Source organism: Marmota flaviventris, chromosome 1 (genome assembly GCF_047511675.1).
Source record: "Marmota flaviventris isolate mMarFla1 chromosome 1, mMarFla1.hap1, whole genome shotgun sequence".
Taxonomy (NCBI): Eukaryota; Metazoa; Chordata; class Mammalia; order Rodentia; family Sciuridae; genus Marmota; species Marmota flaviventris.
Genome location: NC_092498.1, coordinates 148,806,447 through 148,821,019, shown reverse-complemented (window position 1 = coordinate 148,821,019; position 14,573 = coordinate 148,806,447). Strand labels below are relative to the sequence as shown.

The 14,573-nt window shown below is 53.0% G+C and overlaps 1 protein-coding gene across 1 annotated transcript; it reads left to right on the top strand.

Moving 5' to 3' along the window:
• Positions 1 to 988: 988 nt before the first annotated feature.
• Positions 989 to 14,291, top strand: Dao (D-amino acid oxidase). The gene is made up of 10 exons (XM_027923424.2): positions 989 to 1,182; positions 3,588 to 3,702; positions 5,960 to 6,036; positions 6,495 to 6,560; positions 8,594 to 8,648; positions 9,738 to 9,842; positions 10,925 to 11,007; positions 11,798 to 11,915; positions 12,777 to 12,875; positions 14,160 to 14,291. The coding sequence occupies exons 1-10, from the start codon at positions 989 to 991 to the stop codon at positions 14,289 to 14,291; spliced, it is 1,044 nt and encodes a 347-aa protein (XP_027779225.1).
• Positions 14,292 to 14,573: the final 282 nt, after the last annotated feature.

Sequence of the window (14,573 nt, the reverse complement as noted above, 5' to 3'; positions counted from 1 at the left end):
AGCCGGCCAAGCACCGGGAGTCAGGCTGAGTCTCAGGCCAGTCCCACCCTGGACTGATGGACTCAGAGCCGCGCATGCGCACAGCCAGTGTTCACTCGGGTGGGACTCCAATCCCAGCAACACCACTCTTTGGCTGTGTGACTCCAGGTGAGTCACTTCCTCCTCCTGTGCCTCGGTTTCCTCATCTGTAAAATGGGACTAAATAGCAACAGCGGCCATCTCAGGAGACTGTTGGGAAGCTCAGGTGACACGGTGCACGTGAAACCCTCAGCGCTGGGGCTGGTGCGTGGCAGGTGCTTCACGAAGGTCACTAAATCACTTCTGCGCTGGGCACCAAAGTCTCATCTGAGGTACGGATGACTGAAACTTGAAGCCCACGGAGCATCTTGCCTGGGGTCAAAGGCAGGTAGGTGGCAGAGCTGAGGCCGAAGAATTGAAGCCAGACCCCACTGCGCTAACCTCTAGGCCACCCAGGACACTGTCATCCAGGGGCTCTGCCAGGCCCTTTGTATTCCCAGCCAAGGGATGGGACACCTGGCAGGCTTCCCAGAGAAAGCCCCACCACTTTCCGGCTTTTTGACCTCGGGCAGAGGCCCTTCCCCTCCATGCCTCAGTGTTTCCACGTGAAAAATGTGAAAATTGATCATCCTGCATCTTTGGGTCTTGATTACTGAGGATATTAGGGCTTGGCAGGCCTGACACGGGTGGCGCATGCCTGTAACTCCAGGGACTCAGGAGGCTGAGGCAGGAGGATTGTGAGTTTGAGGCCAGCCTCAGCAAGTAAGCAAGACTCTGTCTCAAAATAATATAATAAATAAATCAAAAGGACTGGGGCTCAGTGGTGACGTGCCCCTGGGTTCAATCCCCAGCACCAGACAAACGAAAGGGCTTGGTGGCGCCTGGTGCCTTCCGAGCCTTCAGGAGACTGCGATTGCAGTGATAGTGGCGGAGATGGTGAGCCTCACCCTTCCTTCTCGCAGGCGGCACGATGCGCGTGGTGGTGGTCGGCGCCGGGGTCATCGGACTCTCCACCGCCCTCTGCATCCACCAGCGCTACCACTCGGACCTGCAGCCGCTGGACATGAAGGTCTACGCGGACCGCTTCACCCCGCACACCACCACCGACGTGGCTGCCGGGCTCATCCAGCCCTACGTCTCCCCGCCCGACGACCCCCGGGAAATGTGAGTGAGGATCCCAGAGGGTAGTCTGGGGGGGCCACGGGGGTGAGTCTGCAGAGAGGACACTCCCTGTCAGGGTGCCCATCACCGAGAGTAAGTACCTTTGGAAGCTCTGATCCGGCATGACATAAAGAAAATACCTATGAACTGGGCAAACCACGTATTCTGAGGCAAAAGACAGAGGATAGTTGAATCAAGGGGTTTGAGACCAGCCTGGGAAATATAATGAGACCCTCTGTCTTGTGCTCAAAAAAAGAAAGAAAGAGCCAGGTGCTGTAGTGCTTGCCTGTAATCCCAGCATCTTGGGAGGCTGAGATAGGAGGATCACAAGTTGCAGGCCAGCCTCAGCAACTTAGTGAGGCCCTGTCTCAAAATTAAAACTAAAAAGAGCTGGGGATGTGGCTCAGTGGTTAAGTGCTCCTGGGTTCAATCTCAGGTTAAAAAAAAAAAAAAAAAAAGGAAAAGAAAAGGAAAGGAAATACTCAAGGATATTCCCTCTACTCTAAACCACATACTGTGTGCTAGGAGGTTTGTCTCCATTCTTACCATATGCATTGACGAATCCAGAAAATTTCTGAGCAGGTGGATCAATGCAAAGGTCATAACTGGGCACTGTGGCACATGGTGGTAATCCCAGTAACTCGGTAGGCTGAGGCAGGAGGATCACAGGTATCGAGGCCAGCCTTGGTAACTTAGTGAGGCCTTAAGCAACTTAGCAAGAACCTGTCTCAAAATAAAAAAGAGATGTGGTTCAATAGTACAGTGCTCTGGGTTCAATCTCTAACACAGAAGAAGGAGAAGGAGGAGTTACAAAGGTCATTACATCTGTTTAGAAAGTACCATCTATGGGCTGGGGAAGTGGCTCAGTTGGTAGAGTGTTTGCCTCACATGCACAAGGCCCTGGGCTCAATCCACAGCACCAGAAAACAAAAAACTAACACCTGCTTCAACAAGTGGATGACCCCTCCCTCTGCAGTAAATAATGTTTCAAACAAACCAATAAAATATTCTCTTGTAGATTCTAAAACCAGTGTTCCTGGTCAGTGGGCAGCAATTCAAGAGCTCCCTCCCTCTCATGGCTTTGTCATCCACTGACATGGCCCTTCTAAGGGCTTCTAAGGTCACTGCCAAGGTGACCTCCAATGTTACCATTCTCATGGGCCAGTGTTGTGCAGAATCTCCAGCCAACACACAGTCACATGGCCCCAGTACACGCAAGTGAATCTAGAAGCTGTAGTGGATTTTTAGAATTTACTTTTTATTCTAACTTGTTCTATATGACAGCAGAATGCATTACATTTCATATTGTACATATAGAGGACAATTTTTCATATCTCTGCTTATATACAAAGTATATTCACACCATTTGTGTCCTCATACATGTACTTAGGGTAATGATGTCCATCTCATTCCACCATCTTTTTTACCCCCATGCCCCCTCGCACCCCTCTGCCCTATCTAGAGTTCGTCTGTTCCTCCCATGCTCCGCCTCCCTACCCCACTATGAATCAGCCTCCTTATATCAGAGAAGATGTTCGGCATTTGGGTTTTTTGGGGATTGGCTAACTCCACTTAGCATGATAGTCTCCAGCTTCATCCATTTACCTGAAAATGCCATAATTTCATTCTTCTTTAAGGCTGAGTAATATTCCATGGTATATAAATGCCACAGTTTCTTTGTCCATTCATCCACTGAAGGGCATTTAGGTTGGCTCCACAGTCTAGCTATTGTGAATTGTGCTGCTATAAACATGGATGTGGCTGTGTCTCTGTAGTGTGCTGTTTTTAAGTCCTTTGGGTAGAGTAGAAGTGTAGTTGGGCTGTGTGCACAGGGTGTGGAGAGAAGGCACGTGGGGATAGCAAGCTGATGTAGGGTTCACAATGGGCGGGGTCTTGTGGCCAGTCTGTATCATCGTCCCCCCCAAACCAGGTCAGAGCCTCCTTCATCGGAAATCATCAGCTCTGTGAGCCCCAGGCAGAGATGCCCATCCCCTTCTTGCCTGTTCTCTGTCCCTTAATGGAGTGGAGGCTCAGCCTGTCTTCCCAGCAGCTCTGGAGGCTGAGGCAGGAGGATTGCAAGTTCAAAGCCAGACTCTAACTTGGCAAGTCCCTGAGCAACTTAGTGAGACCTTGTCTTAAAATAAAACAGAAAGGGCTGGGGATGTGGCTCAGTGGTTAAGTGCCCCTGGGTTTAATCCCTGGTACTAAAAAAAGAGAGAGAGACTCCATCCCATTAGTTGGGGAAATATCGGAAGAAGTGAAGGCATTTGGAGCAGCGCAGGCTTGCACCTAGTAGGTGTCTGGATTTTGGATGCCTCTCCACCACCTCATCATACCCCCAGCTGACCTCTGAGAATTATTGCCCAGCTCAGGACATCAGGTGACACTCCTCTGGGTGACCCTTGCAGGGACTGGAACCAGCAGACCTTTGACTACCTACTGAGTCAAATCCATTCTCCCAGTGCTGACAAAATGGGCCTGGCCTTAATCTCGGGCTACAACCTCTTCCGTGAAGCTGTTCCGGTGAGTGAGGAGTCCTAACTACAGATTCCAGGAGGCCGAGTCAAGGCAGCAGAGTCTTGGGTTCAAGCTGGGTCCCCTTTATTTTAATTCATAATCAAAAAAATTTTGGGAGAGGTCTGGCTCTGCTGCCCAGGCTGGCCTCAAATTCCTGTGCTCAAGTGATTTTCCTGCCTCAGCCTCCCAGGTAGCACGAACCTCAGGCATGTGCCACTGTGCCTGTCTAAAAATGCTTTTTAAAAAGCACAAACAGAATCTAACAGGCTTCAAGGGCACATGCCTATCATTCCAGCTACTCAGGAGGCTGAGGCAGGAGGATGGTTGAGTCCAGGAGTTTGGGGCCAGCCTGGCACAGAAAGAATGTAAGAAAGGAAGAAGGGAGGGAGGAAATACATATGTATGTGTACATGTGTGTGTATATATAATGTATATGTACATGTAAAACTTTTGTTCCAAATTTTGTTATTAAATTGGCAGATACCCAAATCTCTGATGAACGGGTGGATCTAGCCTTTGATTGGTATGGGCAAAATTTACATATTCCAAAGTCATGATGTCATGTGTCCCCTGAAGTCTGGGGTCTTTACGACGTGATAGCAAAATCGGTGCCAGGCCCTGTCCTAACTCTTTGACAACCAGTGGCTCCTTTAATTTTTGTAATAACAGGGAGTCATCTGCAGAGAAGAGAACTGAGGCTCAGAGAAATGGAGTGGTTCACCCGGAGCCACAGAGCTTTTGAGAGAGAGAATGCTGGGGTTTGAATCCAGGTGGTCTGTGACCTCGGGATGCCCACAGAGGGACAGCAAGGCCGTTCAGGATGGGCTCGGGCTGTTTGGAGAGGGTGGGGTGGGGCAGGCCCAGCCCTGGGTGCTTAGCTGCCTCATTACTCATTCTCCAACTCTGTGCTAGGATCATTCCCTCCTTATCTCTGGTGCTAGGATTATTGGCCTTGCGCTATCTCTTTCCTGTCATGGGGCCAAGAGAAACAATTGTCCCGAACCAGAAAACGGAGTCTCCAGTCATTCGAGAGATAAGGTGGCAAATCTGGGGTTTCCACCCAGGAGGCCTGGTCCCATGTGCCCTCTGCCTTCTACTCTCACCCTCTGTGACTGTCTCTGGTGCCCCTGTTTCTGCCCCATTTATGACCTCTCCTCTATCACTCACCTCCAGCCTCACCCTTACCCTTTGTAGAGTGGTTAAGAACCTGACTGTGGGCTCTGGATAACGGCTTGGTAGGTAGAGCGCTTGCCTCAAATGCACAAAGCCCTGGGTTCAGTCCCCAGCACCACACACACCAAAAACAAAACAATATCAACAACAACAACAAACAGAACAATTTCCGGGTGCGGTGGCACACACCTGTCATCCCAGAGGCCCAGGAGGCTGAGGCAGAAGGATTGCGCATTCAACGCCGGCCACAGCAACTCAGCGAGACTCTGTCTCTAAATCAAATACAAAATACAAATACAAAATACAAATACAAAAATACAAAAAAATAGGGCTGGGGATGTGGCTCCGTGGTCAAGTGGTCAAGTGCCCCTGAGTTCCATCCCTGGTACCCGCCCCCCCCCCCCAAAAGCAAGAACCTGAACTCCAGAGTCAAATTGTGTGGGCTGAGGTCTCAGCTTCACCACTTACTACCTGTGTGAGCCTGGAGGAGCTCTGAGCCTCCATCCGTCCCTCTGTGGGATAAGAAGAGCATCCAGCTTTTCCACGGCTGTGACTAAAGGACCCAACCAGAGTAATGGCAGAGCAGGAAAGTTGACTTGGGGGGACTTACGGGTTCAGAGGTCTCGGTAGACAGCAGGCTGCATTCCTCTGGGCTCGAGGTGTGGCAGGACATCATGGCCGAGGGAGCAACGCAGGTGACGATCAGGAAGCAGAGAGAGATGGATTCCACTCTCCAGATACAATATATATTCCCCATAGCCACGCCCCCAGTGAATCACTGCCCCCAGCCACGCCCCACCTGCCACGGGCCACCACTGAATGACTCCATCAGGGATGACTCACGGTTAGGTCAAGGCTGGGACCCCATCATTTCTCCTCCAAACCTTTGACGTCGTCTCACACCTGAGCTTTGAGAGGACTCCACATCTGGACCGTAACCCCACCTTCGTGGCTGGTTGTAAAGATGAACTGGATCTCTACGCGGGAAACTCGTGGTACCAAGCCTCGCACACAGGGCCGTCTAAGTTTTTGTTATTTCTTTCTTACCGACTGTCACCAATCCTTGTCCCTCTTCTCTCCTGCTCTTAAGGACCCTGTCTGGAAAGACTTAGTTCTGGGATTTCGGAAGCTGACCCCCAGAGAGCTGGACATGTTCCCTGATTATGGGTAAGGGTACCCTCAGGGGCAGAGGGGCCAAGGCACCGCGGAATTCACACAGAACCATCCCGTGGGCAGCAGAGAGAGGCGCCCGGCTTTCTGTGGCCCGTCCTCCCCTGGTCCCTGTGGTGCCCTGGTCTCCTGATGCTCCGTCCAACTCCTTCACAGAGGCCTCGAATCCCACTGCCTCCGGATCCTCTCCTCACCCCACCCTGTGCCTGAATCCCCTCTACCAATGGCATATCCCATCTCCATTTTTATATTCCAAAGTCAGGGATGGCTTTTTCTGATAGAAAATAGCTCTTTTCATTGAGCTCAAAATCGCTCCCTCCCCCAGCCCCAAGAATGTCACCCCGTGATTCTTGGGGACCCACGGAACAATACTGACCCCACCTCCACTGGTCAGCCTTCCAGTCTAACTGGGGTTCTGACTTGCTGTTTCCTTTGGCCGGTGACGGGGACTCCAGCTATGGCTGGTTCAACACCAGCCTGATCCTGGATGGCAGGACCTACCTCAAGTGGCTGATGGAAAGGTAAGTTCAGACCTCAGGCCGGAGGGCGCCTGCCAGGGACCCTGCTGGGGGACAGCAGTGTCATGGGGTTCCTGCAGGTAGAGACCAATTCCCCAGCTGAAGAAAACCCTTAGGCCAGGTGTGGGCGCTGTCCTTGGTTCTGATCACCACTGTCCTTGAGACCGTGGCTCTGCACCTGGCTGGGCACTGGAAACACCCAGGCCGCTTCTTATAGCATGTATTTATTAACAACTTCATGGAAAGTTCTAGTGCATTCTCCTACGTTTCCCAGGTATATTGACACAATTTTTCTTCTTCTTCTTTTTTTTTAATACAGTGAATTTGAGCCCAGGGACACTTTACCACTGAGCTACATTTTCAGTTCCTTCTTTCTTCCTTTTTAAAATTTCAAGACAGGGTCTCCATGAGGGTTTCACTAAATTGCTGACGCTAGCCTTGAACTTGTGATCCTCCTGCCTTAGCCTCTCAAGGCAGGGTTGACATGTGTGTGCCACCATGCATGACTATATTTACAACCTAAGACGCCTTCTCTCTCTCTCTCCCTGTCTCCCCTCTCACAGCTTTGGTCGGTGTCTCTAGAATGTTAACTAATATGGGTAATAATGGAATAATGGATATCCCTGTTTCTTTCCTGACGTTAATAGCAATCTCATGGTGTTCCAAACTAGCAAACACTCGCTTGAGGAATACATCCACATTTATATTCACATACATTCATATTAAGAAAGATTTCATGTATTCCCTATAGTTTACTATTTTACTGAGTTTTTTTTTTTTTAATTCTGGAATGAATGGTGACTTGTACCAAATAATTGGGGGAGATTCCTAAAAATATACATTTCAGGATCCTACTTTACACTCATTGAATCAGAAACCCTGGAGTGGGGTTCAGAATTTATTTCACAAATTTCCCTGGGCCGGGGGTGGTGGGGCACACCTGTAATCTCAGCGATCCAGAGGCTGAGGCAAGAAGATTGCAACAACTTAGTGAGGCCCTATCCCAAAATAAAAATTAAAAAGGGTTAAGGATGTATCTCAGTGGTAGAGCATCCCTGGGTCTAATCCCAAGTACCAAAACAGGAAAGATGATTCTAGTTACCAGCCAGGCTTGGGGACTATTGACATGGTCACTTCTCCTAACCTGGGGACACTTATGATCCCCGTCCAGCCTCTTCCAGAAGAAAATGCTTCCAATTTTTCCTTTTTTTTTTAAGTGATCTGTTGCTACAATGTAGCTCTATGTCTTTATTTTTATTTTTTTGTGGTGCTGAGAATTGAACCCGAGACCTCACTTGTGTGAGGCAAGTCTCTACCACTGAGCCATAATCCCAGCCCCAATTTTTCCTATCTTGAAGGAAATATGCAGATGAAATCATCCCAAGGTTATCCTTCAGCTTAAAGATGGTTTACGTCCTATTCTTTGGATATCTTTACTATACTACTGGTAGTGACAGATATTTTTCCTCAGGGACATTTTTGTTGTGTTGTATATTGCTGGGCCTTGAACCCAGGGCCTCACACATGCTAGGCCACCGTTCTGCCACTGAGCCACATCCCAGACCTCCTCTGGGACATTTCAAGGGAGGGGTGAGTGTCCCCAGCCTCCTCCCTCCTTGTGTCCTGCTTTTGTCAAAGGGGCATTTGGCATTGGCCCGACTCTGCCCCTCGTCCACCCCAAATCTCATCCCCCTGATGTTACCAAGCCATGGGGGCCGGCAGAGAGCAAGGGAGGGAGGAGCCTGAGCCCAGCCCCTCACTGCCTGACTCACTATAGAACCTTCAGGAAGACTCCCTTCTCCCTCCGCCATCCACCCAGCCAGGGACTTGGGTCATGTCCAAGACCTTGTTTCCCAGGGGACAGTTCCTGGCCCCCTCGTCCAGCAAGGTGCTGGTGATCTAATTGGCCCACCCTGCCCTATTCTCAAAGAGCATCCGGTGGGACTCGTGTCCTCAGAAATGTTCCCACCCCACCCTCTGGGAGGCCGGGCAGAGAACTGAATTCTAGGTGTTTCTGACCCGTGTGGTCGTCCCAGGCTGACTGAGAGGGGCGTGCAGTTCTTCCTGCGGAAGGTGGCGTCTTTGGAGGAGGTGAGCCATGGGGGGAACGGCTGGGTGTGGGAGGGAAGGGGCCTCTGCTTCCTGCGGCTGGGCTGGGGGCTCCTTGCCGGACTCCCAGAGTCCCCTGAGGCCTGTCCCCGACGCGAGTCCTTCTCTGAACCCCAGGAGGACTCAGGCATTCTGAGATTCCAGGAGGAATCTGCCCAGACATTAGTGGCAGGAATAAAGAACAGTGGAATCCTGGCGGCCATGAGGTTGAGCCTCAGTGAGCTTCAGGGCTAGAGTGGGATCAGCTGCCCTCCCCTTCCAAGTCCAGGCGCTTGGGTGCTTCCTACGACACTGAGGTTGATGTTTCTGAATAGTCCAGGCCCTCAGCTGGGACCCGGATCAAAGGAACAGCACCACCGTGGATGACGGTGGAAGCAGCCGCCATCACCAGGCAATGACTGAGCACCAAGAGTGCTGGGCGACTCCACTCAGCCCTAGCACTCAACGCCTGGCACGTGAAAGGTGCTTAGCACATGCGGCTATCAGTACTGAGCACTAGTACTCAGTACTTGCGTTCTATAGTGAGGACCTACCTGCTCTGGGCTGGGCCCTGATCCCTTGGGATCCACGGTCAGGGCTGAGCTGGGGTGCTGGGGCGGTCATTGCACTGTGTGTCCTTGAGTGGACGAGTGGCCCAGATACCCACAGAGCTGGGGTTTCTAGCATCTTTCTGCAAACACCTTGGCGCCATAGAAGACCAGATGGAAAGGAGTCAGAAGGAGAAGGGGGACATCAGCTTCTTTCTGACTTCCTTCAGGGTTCCCAGAGGTCTCCCCACTCCACAGCCCCCGGGGCCCAGCTCCTTTAGACACAGAGCTGCCGGGGATCTCGGCTGCCTGTCATCTGGTGACGCAGGCCCCATTCTGTAATGGGGGCGGCTGTGATAAAGGGACATTTCTGAGGTCACACTGTGGGTAAATGGCAGAAAGGAGATGCTGGGGCACTTCCCTCTGATCCACCCATGGGGACTCCTAGCCACTGTTCCCCAGCTGTGGGGTAGGAGGAGGGAGGAAGGCAGAGACAGGGATGCCAGGGTCCTCATCATCCCCCCACCCTGTTGGTTGCTGCCAGGTGGCAAGAGGAGGCGTGGATGTGATCATCAACTGCACCGGGGTGTGGGCTGGGGCGCTGCAGCCAGACCCCCTGCTGCAGCCAGGCCGGGGACAGGTCATTCGGGTGAGTGTGAGAGTGAGACGCCCAGCTTCCGCTGACGGGATGATTGTTGTGCATGCTTATTTCATCTCCACAGCTAGTGGAAGAGTGGGGAACGTGTGTCAGAGTGACCCAGACTTTGGGGAACTGACATGGTAAAGGAGAAGGGCCATCCTGCCTTGTCTACCCTGAATGCTCTTTTGGGATTTCTCTTTCTTTTCTCCTCCCCCTCCCCCTCCTCCTCCCCCTCCCCCTCCCCCTCCTCCCTAAAGATTGAACTCAGGGGTGCTCTACCACTGAGCTATACACAAGCCCTTTTTATTTTGAGAGAGAAAATTTTGATAAGTCTCTCAGGGTCTCACTAATTTGCTGAGGCTGGCCTCCAACTTGTGATCCTCGTGCCTCAGCCTCCTAAATTTCTGGGATTATAGGCATGCACCACAGGTGTGCCCAATGGACAATTTCTTCTTCATGGCAAAGCACGTGTGGATATGTTTGTAGGAACAGCTGCTTATGCCTGTATTGTAATAAAAATAGCAAATAGTTATGCAATGTGTACTAAGTGCCAGGCATAGATCTAAGCACAGTGCTTGGTTAGTTTAGTCCTTACTACCACCCTTAGAGATGGGTGCTACCATATCACTGTGGCCATCTTACAGAAGCAGCAGCTAAGGCACAGAGGGGTCAAGTGCAGGCCTGAGTTCACATGTGGTAAATGAGAGGTGGAACTGGGATTAGAACTCGGGCCACCTGGTTTAAGAGCCCGGGGACTGGTCATCGTCTCAAGCTGCCTATCCCTGTGTGCGGGGCTGCCTGGGTGTAAGTACAGAGTGTATATTCATGGGTGTGTGGGTGCACGTTCTCCCAGGTGACAAGGCTCTTCCTCAACACACAGGTGAGCACACTTTAGGGAGCAGGGGCAGCTGTCAATCAGGGTGGGTCTGCTGCAAGGGACAAGCAGTTAGGTGCAGCCTGGGGCCAGGAGGTTTGTGGAGGGGGCGGGATCAGCCCAGCTACTCTAGTTGGAACTTCTGGTTGTAGCCAGCCATTCAAGGAAGCCCTTTGATCCTGCTCCCCTGACAAGATGTCTGTGTCCGAATCACCAGGTGGAAGCCCCGTGGATGAAGCACTTCATTATCACCCATGACCCAGAGAGAGGCATCTACAAGACCCCGTACATCATCCCAGGGTAATGATCGGCCTGCTCTAGGGTGGAGGAGGCACCTTGTGCCCTCTCTATGTCCCCCTGCCTGCCCTGGCCCCTTGCTGAGTGGGGCAGTGCTCTGTGAGAGAGACCTGGCAATCAAACCCCTGGAAGGCAGGGCTTGGCCTCACTCCGTCTGGCTCTTTCCAGGGTTCTTTGGATGACCCTAGTGGCGAGGCAGGGACCGAGGTGCTGGATACGATGACAGTGGAATTAGGAGGGGTGTAAATGGGCAATACTGCAAACGGGAGGAGGGTGACTGGAGTTGATTGCAACGACAGCATCCAGGGTGGAGGGGACGATGTTAATCAAGACGGTGGCCGCGTGATGGAATGACACTTTTTGGTAGTGGCATGGCGTGACAGCGTTGTCCTGGTGGGAGAGACAGTGCTGATGGAGTGTTGTGTTGCTTGGCGTCGGGATGGTGGAGCAGTGACGATCGTGGGGTGATGGGGGGTGGCGTGGTATTGACGAGGACATCAGTCCTGTGAGTGGTGGTGATCGCGTGCGGGGATGAGTGGGTGCTGATGGAGGTGACAACCAGCCATGATGTTGACAAGTGACAGAAATGACAATTGCCAGGCAGTGCTCATGGTGTCGGTAAAGGTGTGGGCAGAGCACTGAATGGGGTTGATGGTGATGGCTGTGGTGATTTGGGTGGTGACGATGGTGGTAGTGACTTAGTAATGAGGGCAGGAGGAGGCAGCTCACGATGGTCCACACGCACCTCGAAGGCTCTGTCTCCCCCCCCCCCACCCCGCGCATTTTAATCCAGGAGCCAGACGGTCACTCTGGGCGGCATCTTCCAGCTGGGGAACTGGACGGAGCTGATCGATACCCAGGACCACGACACCATTTGGGAAGGCTGCTGCAGACTGGAGCCCACGCTGAAGGTCAGGTGGGGACGGGCCTCGGTGCCCTAGACCAGGCTCCTGGTTATTAGGACACTCGGAGACGGGAAGAGAGCCAGGCGGGTGGCGCACACCTGGAATCCCAGCGACTCGGGAGGCTGAGGCAGGAGGATCGCCAGTTCAAAGCCAGCCTCCGCAACTTAGCGAGGCCCTGAGCAACTCAGTGAGGCCCTGTCTCAAAAGAAAAAAGAAAAAAGGGCTGGGGACGTGGCTCAGTGGTAAAGCAGCCTGGGCTCAATACCCCGTACCCCCCCCAAAATAAATGAATAAATAATGAGAATAACAATAAGAGGAAGATGGGAAGACAGCGCCCCTGGAACAAGGGGCAGGACAAGTGGACAGATGAGTTCCAGCAAGGGACTGTGGGACGCACCGGGATTTGACGATGTCTAGGGAAGTCCTGGCTTCAGGCTAATGAAGTCCAAATGCCCGAGGCTGAGAATTGTCTCCTCTTGAGGGGACACTGCCCAAGTGACCTCGTCTGTCTGCACAAGGAGCAGACGGGCCTGTTACAGCAAGCTCAGTTGTCCCGTTGCCTACTAGTGGTGACAAGGGCTGTGACAGTGACGAAGATAGGGATGGAGGTGGCGGTGGGTGTTGATAAGTACAAAAATGCAAAGAACGGTGATGACGATGGTGACGAAGTGGGGACTGTGGGTAATATCAGGGCGGTGCTTGGTGGTGTCGGTGGCATTGAATGGAGATGGAGTGAGAGAGTTGGCACCGGTGGTCGCAGCGATGGTGATGGTGGCGATGATGGCAGTGGTGGTTCGTTAGGTGGCCTAACAATGGCAGCAGGACAGGAAACCAGCAGAGGTGAGCAGCTGGCACTTTTCCTTCCAGAATGCGAGACTCGTCGGTGTGGGTGCTGGCTTCCGGCCTGTGCGCCCCCGGATCCGGCTAGAGAGGGACCGGCTCCCTGGGGGACCTGCAGACACAGAGGTATAGTGTGCGCTCCTGGTAGGGACAGCAGCCCTCGGGCTCCTAAGACAACTCCGTTGTTTCCAGGGAAAAGTCCCCCACGGCTTGAGGTCAGGGGCATGGCGGGGACACCCCTCTGTCTATAATGGGGACACTGAGGCTCAGAATGGTTGAAGGCTTGTACGGGCTTCCTTGATGGCAGTGCCTCGGCTTGCTGGAGTCCGTGGCTGAGCAAAACAGGTGTCAGTCCCCAGAGGCCAGCCGGTGACATGATCGACCCGAGGTCGTTCCCCTACAGTCCTCTGGGATCGGGACAGTTTGCCCCATGCTTGAGATGAGGAAATTGGAGCTCTGGGAGGTGCAGCCTCCTGCCCCCGTCGGACGGCTGGTGAGGAGCCGGGCTGCATGTGACTTGAACTTGACTCCAGGGACATCTCCCGATATCCATTTTGTCATTGCCCTGTCCGCTCTCTGGGGTCTCACTGTCACAGGGAAGGTTTAATGAAACCATGGGGTTGTCCCAAGCTGAAGGGACGGTCCTGAGCAGGTGGCAGCTGGGCTGCCACCAGCAAAGCCACCTCCCTATGAAGTCATGCTTCCTTCCCACCCCAGGCATACGGTGTGTGCCTGTGTCTGCAGGGTGGTGTGCGTGTCAAGGGTCACGTGTGTGTGCGTCTGCAGGTACAGAGGGTTCCGTGTGTGCATGGAGGGGTGAAGTGGGTAGGGGTTTGTGTGTGTAAAGGCTTGTGTGTCTGCGGAGAGGTTGTAAATACACAGAGACATGCGTGTCCTGTGTGTGGAGGGGGGAGTCAGATATGGAGTTTCATTTCCTGATGATGATTTTCATTCTGAAAAAGGCCCAGAGGCCTTCCTGGGTCCCCAGAGGGGATCAGCACATCACCCTGTACCCCTGCTTTTTCTCATGGTGGGTTGAAGAGCTTGTCTGTCGACGGGGAGGGTCCATCCATCCCGAGCAGGATGGGAGCAGATGGTGACCCAGGGGGCTTCCGACACTTGGATGTGGAGATCTCGCACCTCTGGATGGGATTCTGCTTTTCCTGTACACAGCAGGCCCACCCTCTAAGCAGAAGACAAGTCGGGGTTGACCTGCAGCTCTGCAACGATCCCCCTTCTGCTTTCCCAAGAGCCCAGCATCCCACCAAAGCCCCGGGAGAAGCTCCTACATGGGCTTTGCCAAGGCCTCCTGAGAAAGCTCTCGGGTCTGCCAGGGCACTTGAGTGTCCTTAACTGTGGCACACAACCACCCCCGCCACACTTAGTGACCTTCCCTCTTGCCTCTCCCAGGTCATCCACAACTATGGCCACGGAGGCCAAGGGATCACCATTCACTGGGGCTGTGCCCTGGAGGCAGCCAAGCTCTTTGGCAAGATCCTGGAGGAAAGGAAGTTGTCCAGGGGGCCACTCTCCCACCTCTGAGGACCACCTTGCCCACAGGGACCCCCTATTTCCCTTGGCCAACTAATCATGGCTCCTGCTTTAGCTCTTGCTTACAACCTGCTCGTCCCACCCTGGATTCTTGCAGCAAAGAAGGCCGAGGTGACAGGAAAACACAAGGTCCAGTCCTGGAGGGGAGTCCAGCCTGGACGGGCGCTCCCCTCTGATCACTGAGGCCTCTCTGCTGCCTCTGGGTCTGATGCTGTGAAGGACATTTGAGGCTATTACTCCACAAGTCCCCAGAAGAAAGGGCAGCTCGGAAAA

Coding starts and splice junctions, on each gene's coding strand:
- Dao (XM_027923424.2), top strand. CDS start 989: ATGCGCGTGGTGGTGGTCGGCGCCGGGGTCATCGGACTCTCCACCGCC. Junction 6,037..6,494: donor GACATGTTCCCTGATTATGG/GTAAGGGTACCC, acceptor CGGGGACTCCAG/CTATGGCTGGTTCAACACCA. Junction 8,649..9,737: donor AGGTGGCGTCTTTGGAGGAG/GTGAGCCATGGG, acceptor GGTTGCTGCCAG/GTGGCAAGAGGAGGCGTGGA.